The sequence below is a fragment of the Tachypleus tridentatus genome, chromosome 2 (assembly GCF_004210375.1).
Source record: "Tachypleus tridentatus isolate NWPU-2018 chromosome 2, ASM421037v1, whole genome shotgun sequence".
Lineage (NCBI taxonomy): Eukaryota > Metazoa > Arthropoda > Merostomata > Xiphosura > Limulidae > Tachypleus > Tachypleus tridentatus.
Window position 1 is genome coordinate 86,784,560 of NC_134826.1, and position 24,133 is coordinate 86,808,692.

Genomic DNA, 24,133 nt, shown 5'->3' on the forward strand with positions numbered 1-24,133 from the left:
ACCCAAAAATGTCGTTTTTCGATATAATTTAATACAAAATACATTTTCTTTTTTCAGTTACCGTTTTTGAAACATGATTAAAATAAATTATCTTTATAAGCTTGTCTTTGATGTAGTTGATCACTTTGATAAGGAAATGTGAGGGTCAGCTATTTAAATAGCACTACTTTGTTATACACTTCTCATTTACTATTTTCCAGGAACATGTAACTAAGAAAGCCTGACGTACGTATTGGACGAAAAACAAACATGGTTCGGAAGATTGGCTGAAGTTCCTCATTAAAACGTATAGTGACCTTTAATACTATTTTAGAAGATATTTAAAAAAGTCTGACTAGTCTTTACAATATATCTAGTTTTGATTAATACATGTGTTGATTTACGTGTAAAGCAACGCGATCTGAAATAATCTGCAACAGGCATCTCTTAAAGAAAAGCCAGCTGATTGCTTCCCCTCTCAACAAATTTATATTGCACACGTAACACATCTACAGTGTATGAACATGAAGCATGTTTTTCTTTAGGGCAAAGAGAAGGCGAGTGGTGAAAGGAAACGTACCATAAAACCTCAAAAGGTTATGCAGTTTATGTTTCTTTTGAATTTCGTGCAAAGTTTCACGAGGGCTATCTGCGCCAGCCATCCTTTGTTTAGCGTATAAAGTATCACATTATAACGCCCTCACTGCTAAAAAGGCGAACATGTTTGGTGTAACAGGGTTTCGAAACCGCGACCCTATGATTACGAGTCAAGTGCCTTAACACCTGGCCATGCTGGGCTGTAGTCTATGTACTTGACATCATGAAATAAGTGAACGCTTGCCTAATGGTACAGATATACGCGATCAGTGATGTGAAGTAACAGATATTATACAACAAAAAACAATATTAAAATGAAGAAAGAAAGCCGAAAAATAAACTGAGCTTTTCAGGGGTAAAAAAAGAAGTTTACTTTTAGGCTTAATTTTTTTTTCATCTCAAAGCAACGGTAAGGTGTATTTCAAATAACATAATTACAATTAATGTGGATACGTCATCTCATGAGAGGAGATTATAAGAAATGACGGAATACACTCACGGGATTTCTCTATTTTGTTACCTGTTTGTTTATTTAGTTCTTTACATATATCCTTAAACATACCTCTTTATATATTCGTTTTCCTCACTCTTGTCATTGAGAGATCTTCAACACATTAATTATAAGTTGATTAAAACTGGGGCTGAAATCTTCTAATGCTCGATTTCAACTCGTTATAAGAAGACTAAGGACTTTAATTAGTACACGTTCCATTGGTAGTCGAGAAAGCCATTCAGTTCATTGCGTCCTCGCTACTGTATTTCTTTTGTTTGCCCCCAGAGATAAAGCCTGCAATGTACGAGAAGTTGTTAAGCGTTAGAAACCCTGATCTGCGAAGTTTATTGGCAACTGATAAAGTTTGTAAAAATATTTTAAAGTAATAGATATCAACTAAAATATCCCTTCAAAGATACATTCTGTATAATATTTAAAAAAAAAATGTGTATTCCAGTTTGTGTCTAGTCTGTTAGGGTAGTTTATACAGACTAGGTCATTAAAAGATTTAGCATTACTTTGTAATGAACATTTGGTTTGATCTTCGGTTATAAAGTTAACCTGTCAGATACCGCTAATGGTAATTAGTATTTTAGCTTAGTCTTTATTATGAACCTGTTCAATGTAGTTCATAGCAACCAACATTTCGATTTATCCTCCTATCATCATGAAAGGTGTGGTTTGTTAAGGTAAAAATTACGAAGTATTTGTTTTCTAGAGTATTCCTGTCAGTTAGAAAGAATTTCGAGCTCTTGAATTTAAAATTACATACGCAATAATAATAGCTGGTTACATTATAACCAAAAAGCATCTATTTTTTATATTGCGAAGAACAGAAATAGGTAGGAGGACAAACAATATAGGTTAGTACACCTCGAAGAACACCTCCAGTTACTCTCCCAAGTTTAGGCCTGGTATATCTTACGAAACCTTACTAACACTCAACGTGAATTAATGTGAGATACTATTGTAATCAATTAGGAAAAAAAATTGAATAACAAAAGGTTTTTATCCATTGTACCATTAAAATAGATAATATAAGTAAAACTAAAGTTTAAAAAATCAAAGTTATTTTCAAAAAGTACACAAATAAGCTCTGTACGAATTAACAAAGTCAATGCGTGGTCTAGTTGTTAAAAGTAAAATGTTTTTCAGCGGTTATTAATAAGTAGCAGTAAAGTTTGTTTCTCACTATAATAGAAAAAACAGCGGAAACACTGAACTTAGACATTAAAAATGGAGCTAAGTAGGCCTAACATAATTGAAGAACAACCACCATACAAATCATGTGAATGAATAGAAATATATTTCGCCACACCACACGAATGAAATAAAAAGTACGACACCAGATTTGAAAATTGAATATTTAGTAAACTAGAATTATAATTTGGTGATAAACTAGGTAATGGGACAATTATTAAAATAAGACAGTACCATGTTGTAAAGATCAAAAGGTTGTTTAGGGCAGTAGAGAAAATACAGTACCATACGTAATAATTGGAAACTTAGAGAACAAAATAAAAGCAGTGGAGTTCGAGTCTTGTCACATTGTTTAACCTATACGTGTTTCAAATATATGTTGTTTATTATGATGAATATTCCACTGTCTGTGTTTCATAAGTACGAAATTTAATCTCTCTGTTCCTCAAAGAGTTTGTTTTCAAAGGGAAAGCTGTAGTTCATTTGTTGCTGATAATGAGATCCTTCTTATCTATTTGTCTTATTTAATGTATTTTAAGCCGAATATACACACCATTTTTATGAATCATAGTACATTTATATTGATTTGTAAACATAACCTCATTAAGTTCTATTTAAGGTTTTATGGGACAATTGAATCTTTGTTACCACTTATACAGTTTTGTGTTCTCTTAACGATCTTTATATATTTTCTTCTAATTTTTCGTTTCATCAAAAGTGAATTAGGAGATGTAGGAGTGTTCTTTTGAATTAAAAAAAAATTGACATGAGCCACTAAGTTTCAGCTGGTAATATCTAGTTGACTAGAATCGTGCAAGTAGCATGTTAAACTTGTTATCAAAGAAAGATAACAAAGAGGTAACAGAAAGGAAGAAATATAAAATCCGTTTTGGGAGGTTACTTATTCCTGCCATAAACTTGTACTTGTTTTTCATTAGTTGACGTACGATTTATAATTGTGGCATATTTTACTAGCTTATTGAGAAGATCGTGATAGTAAAGTGATTTTGGAAACCCACTTACTACACTTTATGAAAAAGAGAAAATACTTTCTTCTTTTGAAATATAAATAAAATCTTAAAATACGAATTTTAACCACAGGCACGTTATTTGTACATACAACAAATACCTCTAGTGATTGAAAGAACGTTTTAATTCTATTTTTAAATTGCTTCGGGAACCAGCAATGATGGGGTGGTTCCTCCTGGATGATAGAAATACGCTGGAGCGATGATCATTCCAACAACCCACACTTTCCGCCTCCGCCCCAACTCACTGTGTATGCACACAATTGATAACCCCATCCCACGCATAATTCTTACAAAAAATCAATTACTATTACCTTAATTTTAAAAGATAGTGAGGAAAGAAATTCCTGCTTCATCGCAAGGTTTAAGTTATATTAACACTATCAAATTGTATCCAAAAATAAAGCGGGAAAATGAGCTTCATGAAAAGCCCGTAGAATTGGCATTCTCTTTTAACCGCATGAGAAAGCTTATTAAAAACACAATTGAAATTGGCCAGTGTCTTCAAATAAACTTAATCAAGATTTTGTGTACTTATGTACTTTTTGAATGTCTGTTTTTGTTCTTATTTGTTATTTATAGCGTAAACAGTATAATAACTCTATTCACAAATGTCTTACTTCCCTCGAGTCAAGCAAGTATAACGTTCCACTCAAAAATTATATATAATTAAGGAAATACGTGTTCACCATGTATAAGCGGAAAGGTTTGGTACTAAAAAATGAAATAAAGTAAAGTAAAATCAGACATTAATTTCTAATTCACAAAGCTAGCATTTGTCTGAAAATTCAAGCTGTTTCATAAAAATAAAATTATTTTAAATGTTTCTTTCTTAAAGTCTACTTTCTCGATATTTCATTTGTACATTGAAAACAAACTCGTCAAGATAACCTACGTCTTGACTGCCTTGCCATGTAATTTACGAAATATGAACTGCATTCAGTAAAGTATTATTACTTTTGCAAATGTGCACTATCAACGTACTGTTACAATAAGTTTTTTTATATTCTAAATCATTATGTAACTTCCTATTTCTTTCATAAAAAATATCCTTTTTGAAGTCATTAGAAGAAGGAATAAAGATTGCTGGTATTCTCAGTCAGCATCAGGAAAAATAATTTTGTAAAATTTTATTCGTTAATGTTGTAATTTGTTAAAATGTAATATTGGAGAAACATTAAATTGTGTTTTACTGCAAACAACATTTATTTTTAAAAGAACTCATTTTTTTACTTATTTAGCATTCAGCCATGTTTTTATATGTCTATATATTGCCGCATTATAAAATCTATTACTGCATTATTATTCTATTGGGTTGAGAAATAATTCGTGAGCGTTTTCTCAAGTTAAAAAGAATATATTCATAAATGAAACGCTTTCGCAAAATATTTCATGTTATTTGGTAGATAATTTTTTGCTCTAATAGATGGTGTGTTTGATTTTCATATGTCTTTAATGTTTGCTTTCATTTTCAGCTCATTAAATGGAATGTCAAGTGGACAAAATCGAGCATTTTCGACACCATCTGCTTTTCGCATTTAATTTCTTGCAATTTCGTTTACAACAATGCATACTATATACCTAGGTATTACATGAAATAAAGTATCATAATAAATGTGTTCATGCATTGAAGTATTGTATAGTCTTGCATGTAATGCTTGAATGAAATTATTTAAAAACGCTCACGAATTATTCCTCAACCTAATAGTTTATTAAATGTCTGAATACACTACCATACTGTTGTACTTCATTAATATCGTGTAGCTAAGTCTGTCACTGTTGTGGTATTCATTCGCCAAACTCTTTAGCTTATCTGTTGTTGTAGGTAATTTTATATATATTATGCCATTTATATTTTGTTTAAAGTATTTTGAAATGTATACATAATGTTTCAAATCTTTGATGTCTCATTTTAATAAATGGAACCAGAATTATAGTTTCAATTTATCTGGTTCAAAATCTAGAGCACATAACTATAATTAAATCGTCAATCATTTTATTGATTTATTTTATCAATCAGAAATCATGTTAACATACCATACGAAAATGAGGAAAATATGAAAGAAGATTGTAAATTGACACGACTTTTATAAATAATTTTATTCTTTTGAGGACTAGTATGTACTGTGTCAAAGGCAAAATTCTGTTTTACAACGAGATTTAGCAATAGTGAAAAATGTCAAAAGATAGAAATAGCATGATATCTTTGTAATTTTCTTGGAACTTATCGTAAATGGGATTGAAATCTGTTATTGTTTCTGTATATACCTATTATTTTTATAATAAACGACCGGCCACTGTAAATCTTCTTACACAAGTGAAATATTATTTAGCAGTGGTGTACTTGTTTCTCTTTCACAATATATTTCAAAACAACTATTTAGCTATAGTTACAGTTATATTATCGTTTCTAACATAACTGTTAAATAACAAAACTCTCACGAATTAAAAATGAAACAAATGATATAAAATAAGATAATAAATGGATGGATTTGAAAATAATAACTATGAAAGTGCTGAGGTTGTTTTTATCCTTTTAGATAACAAAAATTAAGGTTTGAACGTAACCCCACAATATTTACATATTATTGAAATCCTCTATATAGTTCAATAATATGAGAATAGGGTTGAACGAAGAAAGAAAAAGTTTTTTGTAAACACAATTGTAAGAAGAATAGGTTTTCTCAGTTATCGTTTTTAAAATAACAATTGTAAGCAGAATACGTCTTCTTAGTTATCGTTTTTGATACACAATAAAGATAACTTATCTTTGTATGTATGTCTTTGATATCAGTGACGACACTGGCACACAAATGTCACTATCGGATATTTAAATTGCACAATTTTGTTACAAACGTCTGAGTAACTAATTTCCAGGATCATTATATTAAAAAAATCGGTGATTCTGATCGAAACCAGATATTTTTGAAACACAGTTAAAGCGTCATAACCATGCCGCCATAAACATTATTCGCATCTTTGATTGTAACACAGATGTTTTAAGGTTGCAGGTTCCAACCTCAAACATGAGAAAGTCCCTAACAAAGGTGATGAGGATAATCCGATAGACAAAAATTTATTCCGCTTGTACATCTCACTTCCTTTTATGAAATAATGATTAATTATACGTAACCTTGTTAAAATTATAATAGAATGTACTTCCAATCGTGAAATACATTATTAGCCAGTAATCCATTTTTAAAACTTTACTTCTTGTATAGGGTCATCTGCAAGTATTGATAATACATGAAAATAAATTAGTCTATTCATTCTACTGTGTGCATTTTGTAAACAGTTTTTATAAAAGTCCTCCATTAATTGTTTTAACTATGTTTGCGAATTTGTTAAAAATGAACAGCGATAAGATAAAACCTACAGTAATACAAGTTGTAAAGTGCTTTCTGTAGCATAATTGTAATTATCATAACTCGCCAGGAAGACTAACACGTAAGTTCAAAAACTACCGTCAGTTACCTGAAGTTGGCCTTTCCAGTCCTGGTTATTTGACGTAATGGCCATTTTCAGAAAGTAAAGTAATAAATTTTAGTCGCACCTAGTAGAGTTTGGCCTCAGTTTTTGCAGTATCTTTCTTCAATAATACTTCTATGAATTTTAAACAGCGTTTATCTAATACAAACTTATTCCCCTTTATTTTTTTATCTATATTTAACTTTAATACTACATGGTATAAGACACATCTTCTTGTATCTCATTAACATTTTAATTTATTTAGTTATCTTCTCAGTTTGTTGAGGTCCCGACCTTCTTTCTTTTCGTCTTCCATTATCAAGACCAACACTAGAACTTACAAGTCGTTCACAAGTTGTTCGCTCTTCTATGTAAAAGTGTTTTCTCAGCCCAAACGAGCCGTTTTTGCATATAAAAGTCGTTCACCTCTTCATAACGTCGCCGTTTGCAACAGGAACCATTAGGATTTTGTTTTTGTTTTTTTTAATTTTGCACAAAGCTGCTACTCGAGGGCTATCTGTGCTAGCCGTCCCTAATTTGGCAGTGTAAAACTAGAGGGAAGGCAGCCTAGTCATCACCTCCCACCTCCAACTCTTCGCTATTCTTTTACCCACGAATAGTGGGATTGACCGTTCCATTATAATGCCCCCACGGCTGAAACGACGAGCATGTAAGGTTAGGTTAGGTTAGGATGCGAACCCGCGACCCTGAGATTATGAGTTGCACGCCTTAACACGCTTGACCATGCCGGGCCAAAACCATCAGGAACCGAAAGACTAACTCGACGTTATGACAGTTTGTAAGTAATTAAGTATGACTTGGTCTCTTAATGAATACTTATTATTTCCATACTATCATAAAATCTTGTTGATAACAAAACTCATCACGTAATACATACAGTTCTTAACTAAAATATTTTAAATAAAAAGTAATAACACGAAAATCAACATTTCTTACGTGCACTAATATTTATTTGTAAAGCATTAAAATACAAGTTAAAAACTTTCAAAAATATACGTGTTTTGGTGGACATAATTGCACTATCTATAAGACAATAAACCATGAATTATACATGAAGTTACTTGTAACCCTAATGCATGTGTGTATCTAACATATTCACAATGGCCCATTTACTGCAATGATTTCCAAAATTCTACTTCCAGAATTCCTGGACCTAAATCTCTATTTATACTACTTTTGACTTTAACAATTTCTAAAGATTTATTTAAATGTAGTTCTTCTTTTTTTCCAATTACATGCTTATGTATTTTTATATTATCCCAGTTCATATCGTGTGTAGAATTCACCACATAGTCTGCTAAAGTTAATTTACCACTTTTAAATTTGTCAATCGCATGTTGAAGTTCTTTTACTCCAATTTTTAAGTTCTATTTCTCGGTCGTGTTACAAATGGTCACAAAACACGTCCTCATTTTCATCTTTTGTTTATTCAGGTATTAATGTTTTATCATATGATGAAATCCCTCCTCAAAATATTTTCTGGTTACGTAAGTGCAGTAGATCAAGATAAACCAACATTAAATTTTAATATACAGCATCCTACTCTCGATAAAGCAACTAATTAGTCTTAAGCTAGATCGTTTATTTGCAAAACAAACCGCCCTTGTCAGGGCTAACATTATGCGTCCTCAAATCATGCGAACAAAAACCGACACACTGCCGTTATCAATTCATTCTCATATGGAAGTACCCTCTACCATCGCCGAAGAAATTACTAAATTTGACTCAACAACAGTGTTTGTTTTGAATTTCGCGCAAAACTACACAAGGATTATCTCCGCTAGCCTTCCTTAATTTAGCAGTGCAAGACTAGAGATAAGGCAGGAAGTCAACACCATCCACCACTAAACTATGGAGCTACTCTTTTACCAACAAATAGTAAGATTGTCCGACACATTATAATGCCCCCACGGCTGAGAGGGTTAGCATGTTTGGTGTGACAGGGATTCGAACCTGCAATCCTTGAATTACTTGTTGAGCACCTTAACAACTGGCCATGCCGGGCCAGCAACAACAGCTCCCAGCGATCTCAACACGTGCAGCGCTTCTTCTAGAAGCCAGGAATCGCTAACCACGAAGTCCATTTACCCTTCAGAGACAACCAACACTATACCCAAGTAGCCAAAAGACAACTCCAAAACCAAATCTAACAACTTGAAAGAAGACATACACGAAACAAACAAGCAGTAGCCACCAGCTATAATCGTCATAGGCATACTGGCGACATTCAGCCAGGCCCTGATAGCCAAAAGGTTAATTTCACTGAAGTTCGACATCTTGCCTTAGGCGGCCTTGTCATCAAATGTCATCACTCCAAGAACTACTTCAAGCTATGCAAACTCTAACCAGCCAAAGACTTCGGAGATGCTGAGCTCAATATTCGTGTTCTAGGTGAGCATACCGCGACGAAAACCATCATAATGAGGGTCATCGACCTAGACATCAGCCCACAAGAAATTATAGAAGAATTTCCGAGTCAATGAATTTAAACCACCAACTTGGGCAGAATCAAATAATTCAAGATGGGCCAACCAACACCTCCAGTCCGTGTCAGCCTCAAGAAAGTCACTCAGTCCACCAACATCATCATCAATCACAGAATCCAAACATTCAGCACCAATCAAAGTACTTCAGTGTTTCAATTGCTAGAAATTTCGGCATACCTATATAGCCTGCACAGTGTCTTCCAGATGAATCAGTGGTAACAGACCTAGCCAAGTTGCACACTGCTCCAAAAAGAGAGAGGAAACGACCCGTGTCAATTGTGGTGGAACACATGCCGCATCATACAGGGGATGCCCCAAGTTTTCGCAAATCATCATCCTCAAGAGAAACAGATTCACCCAAATAAAGAAGTTTCCACCAACGACCACAGAAAATTCACCTAACAACATCGTCAGCAATCCAAATTAGCAGGTTCACCAATTTTCCAGGGACCCCGACAACTCGTCGACCAGATGTACAGACTCAGGACAGATGTTATTGCCAATGCCACTGTCAACCCACGACCAAGGACACAGTCTTAACAAACTCATCGTATTCTGATACTTGACGTGGTCAAGTCAGTTCCCTACTACTATGGCTTCAGGACAAGTAAAGCTAAAGCACTCAAATAATTCGTCTTCGCTCATATCCACCAGGTGGATGATCAGATATGTTATTAAATATACGTTCAATTAACGTGCAAGAAAATATAAACCATAGAAAAATATAAACTATTTGATATCTGTCGAAAAGAAAATATAGACCTGTTAGCTATATTTCCAAACAAACAAAAATGCAGCTTCCATTTTTCTAGTGATAAAATGTATACCAAACATCAAATAAGTTGACATAAGGATGCATATGCTGATAGAATACTTGTATGATATTGTTTTCGTTGATTCTGGAAACGTGTCGGCTTAATACAATTATAGCTGGTGTCGTTACGGCTTCCTCTGTTATGTTTTTACATATACACCTGGTTCTATATGTTGCTCAGTGCATGAGTAAGGTTATGAGTTACCACACTGATAACTATATTGTTTAGTAATGTGATTTATGTAAGCTGGGATGCTTTTATCTTTTCAGTCAGCAGTAATTTTCCATCCAGATTAAGAAATTAACTGTCATTTTATAATACACCAACAGTTTATATAGCAGGATTATTTGGTGGTAAATCAAACAAATCCAAACTATTGTACTTTCAGAATCCAGAGTTCTACAACAGGGTCAACCAATGTCATTTACATATCTTAGATAGATATATCAATTAAACTAAACAAGCAACAAAATTTACATAAAACAAGGATGCAATTCTATAAAAAATACATGTTCAAGTAACCTGTTTGAATCTTTGGAATTTAATACGATAAAAGTATAAATTTTAAGGTGCCAGAAACTACATCTTAAAGTCTTCTTGGCCTAACAATAAGTGAAAAAAATTGTAAAAGAATGCTTTTTTGTATGAGCAATCTTCCCTGAAAATCTTTAAAATTTAAAACATGTTACTTTTTACAAAAAGGGAATACACCACAAAATTAAGAACAATTAAAAGTACTAAGAAAATTAAAATGACAAAGTTATTTTAACAAAATACACATAAAATACATATCTGATTCTCCCCTTATTACAAAACCTTTCAGCAGCTTGGTTCATTACAATTACTTTCAAACATGTTTTAGTATGAAAACCTTAATTCACTTTTCTCAAACCCACAGTCTGTACCAAATTAAAAAAACCAAAAACTACTTCACCACTTGTGACATATTTCCTTTACTGTAGAAATACATGGAAATGCACACCAAAGAACTTCCAAGAATAAAAGAAATCCCAAGATCTGTTTTGAATATCAGGCTGGAACTGAGAGATGTGAGAACTATTGCCGTACACGAAGTGAAGATTTTGAAGATGTTATCAAGGTATCCAATGACAAGTGAGGCATACAAGCCACCAGCTCCAGAAAGACCTAGAAGTATGAAAATTACCTAAATATTTACTTCTAGTTTAAACCAATTTAATATAAAGTAATAAACTTGTACTCATTTTACAAAGACCACTAAACAAATAAAAAAACTTATGAAAACAGAGAAACATCAAATTACTTTTTTATTTGCAACTGTCTGTACCTTGAATTCTGGTGGATGATAAAATATGCTCAAGGTTTAGCATCCATTGATCTGTGATAAGTGCTGAAACATTATTAACATTGAAAATGAAGTTTTGTGTTGTTTATAAGGAGTTACACAGTTTATGAGTTTATAGCTGCAAGTGACTTTATCGGTGATGAAAAAACCTTGATGTTTATTTATCTCGAAGCTACATATTTTTACTATATTTGTTTCCAAAGAACCCAAGACTTGTTGCTACAGTACCTTCTGTTAAAAATATGATCTTTTACTAGTGCAAAATCTGCATATTTTTATTTTTCTTCACTTCCAAAATATCCCTCTCACTGCCTTAACTGATTTCATTATTCTACTAAACCCTGAAGCTCTGTCAGAGAATACATATTAACGTAATGTATCATAAAGTTCATTGTAATGAAAGTAACATTTTGAAAAATCATGTGTACATGACATATATTTACACTATCCTCATTAATGAAACTTGACCTCATCAGATATCATGAATATTTATGTTAAATCTTACCCACAATTACCCAGACAGCTGAAGTATATCCATAAAAAAAGCCATTTTCTACAATGCTGTCCAAGTCATAGCAGATAATTCCAATGGCAGAGGTAAGAAGGCCCCACAGATACATTTCCAAGTTTCTTATCCAGAAGGGAACACTTGTCTCTTTCAGAAGTTTTTCAAAATACACACCTGCAACAGATAAAAAAGTCCATTTTAATTCAAAATAAATTTAATAACATTCATCATAAAGAAACTGTTCAGTCTTCTACCATAAAGCAACAACAAGATATTGCCATTTTTTAAATGAGCAGGGAGAAACTGTAAATAAAATTTCAAGACTATCTTTAGTTGAAAAATAAGCTTAAGACTACTTAAGACAAAAAGAAAAAGTTTAATTATTTTTCTATCTATACAATAAGTATGAGTTCATACAAAGATTCAAATCATTATTCTGTTTGCACAGTAACTCTCTGAAAAATGTTTTCCAAGATCACATTATTAACATTAAATCTCCGAGCCAAGAGTAAGTTTTGATAAGTTCATTCCCAAAAAACATTCCAGTACTCTCTTTCTTCTCATAATTCTGAACAGAAATTTCAGCCCCTTACAAAAAGTTGGTGTCTGAGCTGCCCACGAGCTTGGCCAAATTTGAACAAGTTTCCAGGTTACAAGAGAGTAAAATCCATACACTTGAAATAAAAATGCATCTCAGAATGCTTGGTATGGGTATTAACACTTTCAAGTTGAGATGACGTACAAAGGTCGAAACATTGTTCTCTCTTTATCAGTAAAAGTGTTAATACCCATAACAACCATTCTGAGATACATTAAAATCCATACACCCATCCAACTTACCACTACAAATAGCTAAAGAGGCCACACATGTTGAGCAATACAAGATCTGTTCCCACAGTTCCATAAAACTGTTTTCTCTGTGGTTTTCTGTCATTAAAGATGGCCAAGTAAGGCATACAACACCAACGTGTGCAAAAAACAATACTGCAGCATGTCCAATCATTATTATTGTTGTTGTAATAATTTCTAAGTGATAAACAAATACTTGCTAGTATGGTGTGTTTAATAGGAGATAGCAGTATAACATAATGAACAGTAGGGCAATAGTTGTAGTAGGAGGCAGTAACAGAGATAGCACTAACAATAGCATCAGGACAACAACATGAACACAGCATGGTGGAATACAGACCAATCAATACCTAACATTTACAAGCATTTTTATTTAACCAATCACAATATGCTAACATTAATCCTTCTACTATTTTGAGAGAGAGAAAAACACAGTCCTGTCAAAACCCTAAACTCCACATGTTCACAGCTAGACACCACTAATATGCAACCTCTTCTGGCAGTAAAATGTTTTTATTTTCTCAAGTTAACAGAATCAGAATTTGAGAAAAATACATTTTATTTCTTCAACGTTGAATATCAGCAACTACGACGTCCATCTTTAACCCACCAGTTGAGGAAATCTCGACTGAATGTTAGTAATAATGGATTTTTCCATTCAGCATATTAGCACACAACATTTTAAAACAGAAAATTTTCCTCAAGTTTTTGTCTCTTAAAATGGGGGGACTTCATGATGCTAGAGACAAATCTATGCAACAAAACTAGATTAAAATTGTAGCATCCTGTAAAAGTACTGCTTTGAAAATACTTCATAGACTCGGATTCTATTAAATTAAGAACGTCTACTTCACAGCCATTGTCTGTTAACAAATAATGATCAAAATCAGAGCACTGAGAAATTTCGATTGATAAAAACAAACCTAGAACTTTTGTGAGATGTTTGAAATCAGTCAATAAGATTAAAGGTTCAAGTGATATTGTTAAGTAGCTGTTCAACAGAATGTAATTCAAACAACAATTTAATCTACAGTAATTTCCAACAGCTGTTTATCAAAAATAAACTAGTCTGAGATTGGAATTTAGTGTATAATTATTATTCTCCACCTTAAACTCTATAGAATTTAGAAGAGATAGTTCAAATAAAATGACTGGAATGTGAAAACAGCAACTCTTTCAGCTACTGTATTTATTGTCATGGTTACTGGCTAGTAGCTACCAGTATTACCTAAGTAAGACTTAGTAAGTAGTCAATAAACCTCATCCATGTCACTAGTAAAGATAGCAACAATAAATTAGCAAATATCCTACACTTCAACTGCTATTCTACTGTCTTCTACCCAGGAGTGCTGAAAAGGACCAAAAGTCATAGCAAGAGGGGCAAAAAAAAAAGAAAACTACCAATGAAACAAAACAGAAGACCCTTCACCCTACAAAAAAAATCTGAGGTTGAAGATCTTAATAAATGTAATGAAAACAAAAGAAGAAAAAAAAACCCATTACATTCACCCCATCAGTAGCACCTCACCAACCATCATCCGAGCTAAGGGATTGACTGTTACTCCGATAAATCACCCAAGTCTTAAAACGTACGAAGTTCTTGTGCTGTTGTTAATATAATCAGTTCACCAATGACAAAAACATGACCAATTACAAAATCTTTTTTTCTATGCTTTAAGACTAAAATTTTTTTTTCCTTACAGGAAATGGTTTCATTATTATACACCTAACAATTTTAAAACAAAACAATGATGATTAAATCACAATACAAGGTCATTCCACTTGTTAGGTAACCAAGTAATCAAAAAAAAAGGTTTGAAGTCCATGCTTTTAACATATGTGGGACATTTCCCATAGAGAACAAGACCATTAGTTTTTCATATGTGGAGAAAATTTGAAACCATAATTTATTTGCATCAATATAGTATAAATAAAGTACAATATAAATAATATCAATATAGTATAAATAAACTACATTCATTGCAATTCTTCTTAGTTACTATACTTTTTCTTATTCTTCAAATGAAAAACAGCAGCCTGTAAATCTCATTGCACATTATTAGATATTACTTGTTTCAAACAAGTCAAGCCAAGGTCAACATACCAGCAATTAATTCATTTAGCACAAACTTAAATGCACATGAAATCTTCATACCAGCAAATCCAGCACAAATACAAATGATTATGACAGAGGTTAAACCCATTAAGTAGTGTCCACTCTTTGAATATGAAAATATCCCTGCATGTAACTGAACAAGAACAACACCGAAGAACAAAAGACAGATAGCAGACCACTGGATCCACAAAAACTGACGACGAAGAATCGCACGCATGAAGACAACAGTTGTAAACACCTTCATGTGACTTGTAACCTGGAACAAAGTAAAGTATTTAACATGACAACAGTTGTTAATAACTTAGAATAGCTATAGACTGTGATAAAATATTCAATATAACAGCTGTTAATAACTTTAGATAGCTAGAGACTGTAATATAACAGTTGTTAATAAATTTAGATAGCTATAGACTGTAACACTATACAATATAACAGCTGTTAATAACTTTAGATAGCTATAGACTGTGATACAATATAACAACTGTTAATAGCTTTAGATAGCTATAGACTGTAATATAACAGTTGTTAATAAATTTAGATAGCTATAGACTAACACTATACAATATAATAGCACGCATGAAGACAACAGTTGTAAACACCTTCATGTGACTTGTAACCTGGAACAAAGTAAAGTATTTAACATGATAACAGCTGTTAATAACTTAGAATAGCTATAGACTGTGATAAAATATTCAATATAACAGCTGTTAATAACTTTAGATAGCTAGAGACTGTAATATAACAGTTGTTAATAAATTTAGATAGCTATAGACTGTAACACTATACAATATAACAGCTGTTAATAACTTTAGATAGCTATAGACTGTGATACAATATAACAACTGTTAATAGCTTTAGATAGCTATAGACTAACACTATACAATATAATAGCACGCATGAATACAACAGTTGTAAACACCTTCATGTGACTTGTAACCTGGAACAAAGTAAAGTATTTAACATGATAACAGCTGTTAATAACTTAGAATAGCTATAGACTGTGATAAAATATTCAATATAACAGCTGTTAATAACTTTAGATAGCTAGAGACTGTAATATAACAGTTGTTAATAAATTTAGATAGCTATAGACTAACACTATGCAATATAACAGCTGTTAATAACTTTAGATAGCTATAGACTGTGATACAATATAACAACTGTTAATAGCTTTAGATAGCTATAGACTGTAATATAACAGTTGTTAATAAATTTTGATAGCTATAGACTAACACTATACAATATAATAGCATGTTGTAAACACCTTCATGTGACACTGATAACAGCTAATAACAGAATAGCTATAGACTGTGATATAACAGCTGTTAAGATAGCTATGTAATATAACAGAATAAATTTAGATAGCTGTGAATATAACAATAACTAAATAGCTATAGACTGTGATACAATATAACAACTGTAACTTTAGATAGCTATAGACTGTAATATAACAGTTGTTAATAAATTTAGATAGCTATAGACTAACACTATACAATATAATAGCACGCATGAAGACAACAGTTGTAAACACCTTCATGTGACTTGTAACCTGGAACAAAGTAAAGTATTTAACATGATAACAGCTGTTAATAACTTAGAATAGCTATAGACTGTGATAAAATATTCAATATAACAGCTGTTAATAACTTTAGATAGCTAGAGACTGTAATATAACAGTTGTTAATAAATTTAGATAGCTATAGACTGTAACACTACAATATAACAGCTGTTAATAACTTTAGATAGCTATAGACTGTGATACAATATAACAGCTGTCAGTAACTTTAGATAGCTATAGACTGTAATATAACAGTTGTTAATAAATTTAGATAGCTATAGACTAACACTATACAATATAATAGCACGCATGAAGTCAACAGTTGTAAACACCTTCACGTGACTTGTAACCTGGAACAAAGTAAAGTATTTAACATGATAACAGCTGTTAATAACTTAGAATAGCTATAGACTGTGATAAAATATTCAATATAACAGCTGTTAATAACTTTAGATAGCTATAGACTGTGATACAATATAACAACTGTTAATAGCTTTAGATATCTATAGACTGTAATATAACAGTTATATACACCTTCATGTGACTTGTAACCTGGAACAAAGTAAAGTATTTAACATGATAACAGCTGTGAATAACTTAGAATAGCTATAGACTGTGATACAATATTCAATATAACAGCTGTTAATAACTTTAGATAGCTATAGACTGTGACACAATATAACAACTGTTAATAGCTTTAGATATCTATAGACTGTAATATAACAGTTGTATACACCTTCATGTGACTTGTAACCTGGAACAAAGTAAAGTATTTAACATGATAACAGCTGTGAATAACTTAGAATAGCTATAGACTGTGACACAATATTCAATATAACAGCTGTTTATAACTTCAGATAGCTACAGACTGTGATACAATATAACAGCTGTTAACAACTTTAGATAGCTATAGACTGCGATACAATATAACAGTTATTAATAACTTGAGATACACTGCTGGTCAAAATCTTAAGGCCAATGAACATAAAAGACAAAATATGCATTTTGCGTTGTTAGACTCGACAACTTATTTGAGAAGAGCTTCGAACGATGAAAATAAGAAAAGGGAAACTAAAAATAAAAAACAATTTTAGCATTTAATAGGGAAAATGTGAACACTATGAAATTAGCCTAAATACTGGCTGGTCAAAGGTTTAAGACTATACCAAAGAGAAGTCCTAAACAGGGTAGGAAATGCCCAACAAGAGGTCTCAGTAGAGAGTTGCACAGCCATCATTGTGAACAACTGCAAACATTCACTTTGGCATGGTTGATAAAAGCATTTGCAGAAGGCTGGCTGGAATGTTATTCCAAGTGGTGAAGATGGCTTCAAAAAGATCATGCACTGTTTGGCATTGACGTCCAGTTTTATAGACATCCCTTGCCATCCTCCTCTAAACATTTTCAATGGGGTTTAGTTTGGGCAAACATGCTGGATGGTCCAAAAGAATCATGTTATTTGCCATGAAATAGTCCTTTGTCTTGCGGGCATTGTGGATTGCAATGTTTTCCTGCTAAAATATCCAGTCATTTACACACAAGCGAGGGTCTTCAGTCAATAAAGATGCTCTCTCCAACATGCCAGTGTAACCAGCTGCTGTTTGATGCTCCCGTATAACCTGAAGCTCCATTGTTCCATGGAAGGAGAAAGCACCCCAGATCATGATGGAACCTCCTCTACTATGTTGTGTAGAAAATGTCTCCGGTGGGATATCATTATCGTGCCAATAATGTTGGAAGCCATCTGGACCATCCAGGATAAATTTTTCTCATCGCAGAGAACAAAACCTTTGTCCACTTTTCTACGTCCCATGTTTGGTGCTTCTCAGCAAAGTTTAACTGAGCTGTTTTGTGGCATTTTATTGTTCTTGAGCTGCATTCTGCATCCGTAAGAGCCTTAACCTGGTTTGACGATCGACTGGTGTATTGCCGAACAACCCTTCGAATCCTCCTGCTTGACGCCAGCTAAATTTTCTTGGGCTGACCACTTGAAATTCTTGTTCCAAATCCCTCAGGGTCTTTTAAGAAATTTGCAACAGCAGTTTTCCTACACCCAATCTCACCAGCGATGGCATGTTAAGAGAGACCTTGCTTTTGCAGCTCGACATTTCTGCCACATTCAAACTGTCAACTTTTTAACCTTTGCCATGTCTTTACCCAATGTAACACAGAATATGTCAACATCTCCCACACACATATGACTAATGCTTGAACACAAATGACTAAATTTCATTACATGTTTACCGATTAATGCTTTGTTTCAGTATGGTCTTAAACTTTTGACCAGCTAGTATTTAGGCTAATTTCATAGTGTTCGTATTTTGACTATTAAATGCTAAACTTTTTTTTTCCCTTTTCTTATTTTCATTTCTTTTGAAGCTCGACTCAAATAAGTGGTTGAGTCTAACAACGTAAAATGCATATTTTTTCTTTATGTTTATAGGCCTTAAGATTTTAGCCAACAGTGTAGCTATAGATTGTAATATAACAGTTGTTACTGACTTTAGGTAGCTATAGACTGTAATACAATATAACAGTTGTTAATATATTTAGGTAGCTTATAGTGTGTAGCAAAATAAAAGGTCCATGATGACATCAATGCTACACACAACTGCAACGTTGTTCATACTGTTACAACTCTAATTTTAAACCCTCTCATGTGGTTTATTCACAGGCATACACTTTACCGTTTTTGAAAAGCAAGGTAGAAAGAGGTTTATTCTAGAAGAACTATATCAGCATATATACCAAATTACCAAAATTATCCAGACAGAAAAGGAGAGGAGATTACGTTAAAAATCTAAAACATCACATACGTGACATTTTGAGCTGTTTCTAAGCAGTAAGCTGAAACCTCTTGCTTATTACACATTGGACTGTTTCTATGCATCCATATGATTCAAAAATCCAAGTGTGACGTCAACAGATGCTTCAGCTAGCAGTACTAATACATTCATCAATTAAAGTTGATGGTGCAGCTATGGGATTTTCACGAACACTTGAAGATAAGGGTTATAAGGATTTTAAACATTTCAGAAGTTGTATAATTCTGTGATAGCATCAGGGTTAACTATGACTTGAGATTTCATGAGCAAAGCAAACTGAGATATGAACCTTAGAGTATAATTGTCAGCATGAAAGATTCGACTAATGGTAAGAAAGTAAAGGTTATGTATTTTTCCTGGTCAGCAAATCACACAGAAGGTTGAAGAGAGGAGAACTTCGGGTACAGTAATGCATCTAATTCATTGTGTCCTGCACTCATCCTTACTGATAGAGTGCAAACAATGTACAATATCTTGGAGGTAAGTCTACCTCATTTCAATCCACCATTTACTGTTAAGAAATCATCCATTACTCTCTTAAAATAGCTATAAACAGTCCTTTTCTGTTTTACCAAATTTTAAAATAGTGTTCTCTCTTGCCTTTAGAATACAGCACAAAGAAATCAGATTTCTTTATCCTAATAGTCCCCAAGATAATCTTGTAACCCTAAATAAGATTATGTCTCACTGTTCTTTTCTAAAGAGAAAATAAGAAATCTTAACTTTTCAGTAAAAAATGTGCTTTTTGTCCCCAGATAACTGTAGTAAAACTTTTTTGTGAATCCTTTAAAACAAGTCAATAACTTTCTTCAACAAGGAGACTAAAATGTACACAGCATTCCATGTGAGACCTAACTAGTGATTTGTCTGGATAAATATTTCTTTTAACCTTTCATTACAGGTTGGGTGAAATCTACCCAGCTCGTAAACAAGAAAGTATCAATAAGAGTAATTTTACTATGATTTTTGATAATATATGCATTTGTTTACAAATTTTTGCAGGTTATTAGTAAATATTACATGGCTTTTAAACACATAATATGAGATATTTGAATTAAGTATTAAGATTTTATCATAAGATATTATTCTAGAAGAATGTTGACCATCAAATATGCAGAGTGATTTTCAACTTAAGACTGAAAATATTTTATCACATTAAAAAGTTTTCAAAATTTCATTTGTGAAATATCCAGATAATTATCAAAAGTTTTTTTAAGGAGTAACTCTGTATTTCATCAGTAATTTTCCCCATCAAACTAGAATCTCTGCACATCTTTGGCAGATGTGACTGTCTCAGAACCACCATAAAAAATTAGGAAATAAAATATAAATTATACTTTTGTATTTCTAAAATGGTTACAGATTATAATTCAAAAACACAAATGTTTAGTCTACATAGCTTAAATGTCATAACATTATACATTTATATATATTTATTACTTTTATTATATTGACTTTTCAGCCATTGTTGGCTAACAATAACAATGACGCAGGACATGAATACCCATGTTACCATATCTGAGAATATAAAAGTTACTTGTCTCGGACGTGTTTTAGTGGACTAGTATTTTGTAAAAATAGTTGCATTTCAGTTATTATAGGTCTTTAGATTATTACTATTTACAAACAAGTTTTTACACTTTTGTTACAACAGAGAACAGAGAACAATTATGTCTTCTACTTACAATGACCTTTGTACTCATTTGCTGCTTACTGTAGGTTGTTAAGCCTCATAAAATTTTGCATGTGGAGAATATGAAAGGAAATGATATACATTTGAAATAACCAACAAATCATAAATTACTATATTGATACCACAAAATTCCACTATAATTTATCAACTTTAGTAATTAAGTTGTATTTGAGTCTAAAAAATTATGAAATTTTTACAGACCAAAGACTCAACTTACCAGCACAATGTTTTGTCTCAAAAGAAATAGAGGACACCATTATATTTTAAAATGGCTAAGAATGCCATTAGGAAAACACTCTGAGCTTTAAATTGGTTATCCACATCATGCACAGAAGTAAGTGTATATAAGGAAGTGTTTCCAAGTATGGAAAGAGGTGAGCTGGGCTGCTGTGTTTAATTCAGCATAAGCAATATCTCAGCAACTAGAAAAGCCAGAAGGTTATTACTTTATGTTGAAGCTCGTAAATATTGGTAATTTGACTGCCTAATTAGTGTAAAATTACAGACTTTATATTTTGACATCACAAATATCTAATGTGTACCATTGCTGCATTCAACACATCATACACAAAAATTAATGTTTTTTTCAATATTTGCTTTTAAAGTAAAATATTAACTAATGCATAATACTAAAATTTGAATTATTAGCTACAAGCTGATATCAAATTCATAAATAGTCATTTAATTAAATTTTTAATGCAAGTCCTTAAACACAATTACATGGCTTTTGACCCATGACCATAGGAAGACCTATCTAAGTAGGGTTTACTTGTAACCAGTGTGTCTATACATATATACGACGGCTGTTCAAAAAATACACGGACTGATGTCATAAAACAAAATGTACTTTATTTAGAAGTTACAGGTCTGGGACCCTTTCAAAGTACTCTCCTCCCCAACGCACACACTTATCCCAACGGTGTTTCCACTTGTTGAAACAGTCCTGGTACGCTTCTTTTGTAATGTCCTCCAGCTCCTTCGTCGCATTTGCCTTAATCTCGGGAGTCGTCTCGAATCTTCTTCCTTTCAAGGGTCTTTTGAGTTTGGGGAACAAGAAAAAATCGTAAGGAGCAAGGTCAGGTGAGTAGGGGGGATGGGGAAGAACAGTGATCGAGTGTTTGGCCAAAAATTCACGAGTTCTGAGGCACAAATTTCGCAGCAACGCGGTGCATCTTCAATTTTTCTGTCAAAATCTCGTAACAAGATCCAACTGATATCCCACACTCTTCACCAAGCTCCCTGACAGTCAAACGTCGATTAGCCCGCACCAGGGTGTTGATTTTGTCGACGTGTGGGTCGTCAGTTGACGTGGAAGGACGTCCAAGACGCTCATCATCTTCAATGGACTGTCGACCATCCTTAAAACGTTCATGCCACTTAAAACATGCCGTACGATTCATAGCAACATCACGGTAAGCCGTGTTAAGCATAGCAAAAGTTTCAGTCGCAGATTTTCCAAGTTTAACACAAAATTTCACAACAAGTCGTTGCTCCTTCAGGTCATTCATTCTGAAATCTGCCAAACGAAAAAAATCGCACTTCAGTTAAAACCGCGTAGCTAATACACAAATGAAGATATCTACAATCGGGAAATGGCGTCGTAATCAGCTGATCTGTGCGAACCTAGCGACACCAAGCAGATTCTCCTGGACCCAACTGGAGCTGCACAATTCAAACAGTCCGCGTATTTTTTTAACAGACCTCATATGCCCTAACCTTCTCTTCCCCTCACAAATAGCAACAAAGAACTACTTTGATGGCAATTGAGTAACTTATCCACCACTACTTTTTTTTTTCCCAATCACATTTCTGAATTAGATCCCATCTATACTAAACACCAAATCCAAATTATGATAATCTAAATGCAATACCTAACACTTCCTGTAATTAAAAATGTCATTTTCCAAAGAGTTGTCCAACTTACTAATTGATTCAAGTCATTATTTAATATTCCAATATCTTCAGTAAGCGTAGAATTAACTGAGTTGAATTTCATCAGCAAACTCTTCTAATTTACTAAATGTACCTTTATCAGTATCATTAACTTAAATAAGCAAAAGCAACTGTAATTGAGGAAATAAAACCTTAGTGTCCATTTCTCACCAATAATTTTTGTCAATCCTTGAATAGTGAGCAAGTACCAAAGGATTGGAAGTTAGCTAATATAACTCCTCATTTCAAGAGATGTGATACATACTATCCCAGTAATGACAGACCCATTAGTCTTACATAAGTTGTGGATAACGTATTGCTAGCTGTGAAAATGATGCTTCTGATTTACAAAAGGATTTAGATCATTTAGTATGTTTGTTTGATTTTAATTTATTGTGAAGCTACATGAGGGCTACCTGTACTAGCATCCCTAATTCAGCAGTGTAACACTACAGGGAAGGCAGCTAGTCATCACTCCTAACTCTTGGACTACTCTATTACCAATAAATAGTGAAACTGACCTTCAAATTGTAACAGCCTCATGACTGAAAGGGCAAACATATTTGGTTTGATGGGGATTCAAATCCACGATCCTCAGCTTGCAAGTTGAGCACCATAACCACATGGCCATGCTAGGGCCTCATTTAGTATGTTGGGCAAATAAATTATAGATGAGTTTTAATTTTAACAAATACTGGACAATACATGTGGGTTATCATAATTTGAATTACAGATATAATTTGGATGGGAATAACCTTAACAATGTCATGACAGAAAAGGATCTTGGTATAATGATTGATCAGTCTCTGAAGCCATCCAAACAGTGTGCTATTGCAAGTGGTAGGGCAAACAGAATTTATGTAGTATCTATAGAAATAATGAACAACACATGTCTAAAGATGTTATAATTTCATTGTACAAGACACAGGTTAGGCCACATTTATGTTAGTTTAGTTTAGCGTGTGGAACAGCCAAGATGAACCAATAGATCCTATGTTGTCCCTCCCAAAATGTTAACATATACTAAACAATAACCACTTTTATCTTTAATAATAATAAAATAATCCTAACCTTAATTATTGAGAAAGATGTTCTCAGTTGCAACTATAAATGTTTCTAAGTTTTCTATTTCAGAGCTCATAATTATTCAACCATTCATTCTCAACAGCTTCCACAGATTCTGCTATCAAACTATCTACCTTAAAAGTAATAACGTTTCTTTTTGTTTTTACAAAGTCTTA

At 32.9% G+C, this 24,133-nt stretch overlaps 1 protein-coding gene across 16 annotated transcripts in view; it reads right to left on the bottom strand.

The window, feature by feature from the left end:
• LOC143244412 (CMP-sialic acid transporter-like) overlaps positions 1 to 24,133 on the bottom strand; it is a 42,261-nt gene that overhangs the window by 3,631 nt on the left and 14,497 nt on the right. For 11 of the 16 annotated variants that reach the window (XM_076489018.1, XM_076489016.1, XM_076489009.1 and 8 more), the window contains 4 exons: positions 14,873 to 15,140; positions 11,917 to 12,093; positions 11,022 to 11,233; positions 1,139 to 1,363 (listed from right to left, as the gene is read on the bottom strand). In XM_076489018.1, the coding sequence (XP_076345133.1) occupies positions 1,313 to 1,363; positions 11,022 to 11,233; positions 11,917 to 12,093; positions 14,873 to 15,140 (708 nt within the window). In that variant the 3' untranslated portion in view covers positions 1,139 to 1,312. Of the gene's footprint in view, positions 1 to 1,138; positions 1,364 to 7,714; positions 11,234 to 11,916; positions 12,094 to 14,872; positions 15,141 to 24,133 lie in introns of those variants that run through there. The other 5 variants (XM_076489021.1, XM_076489023.1, XM_076489020.1 and 2 more) reach the window with 2 other exon arrangements.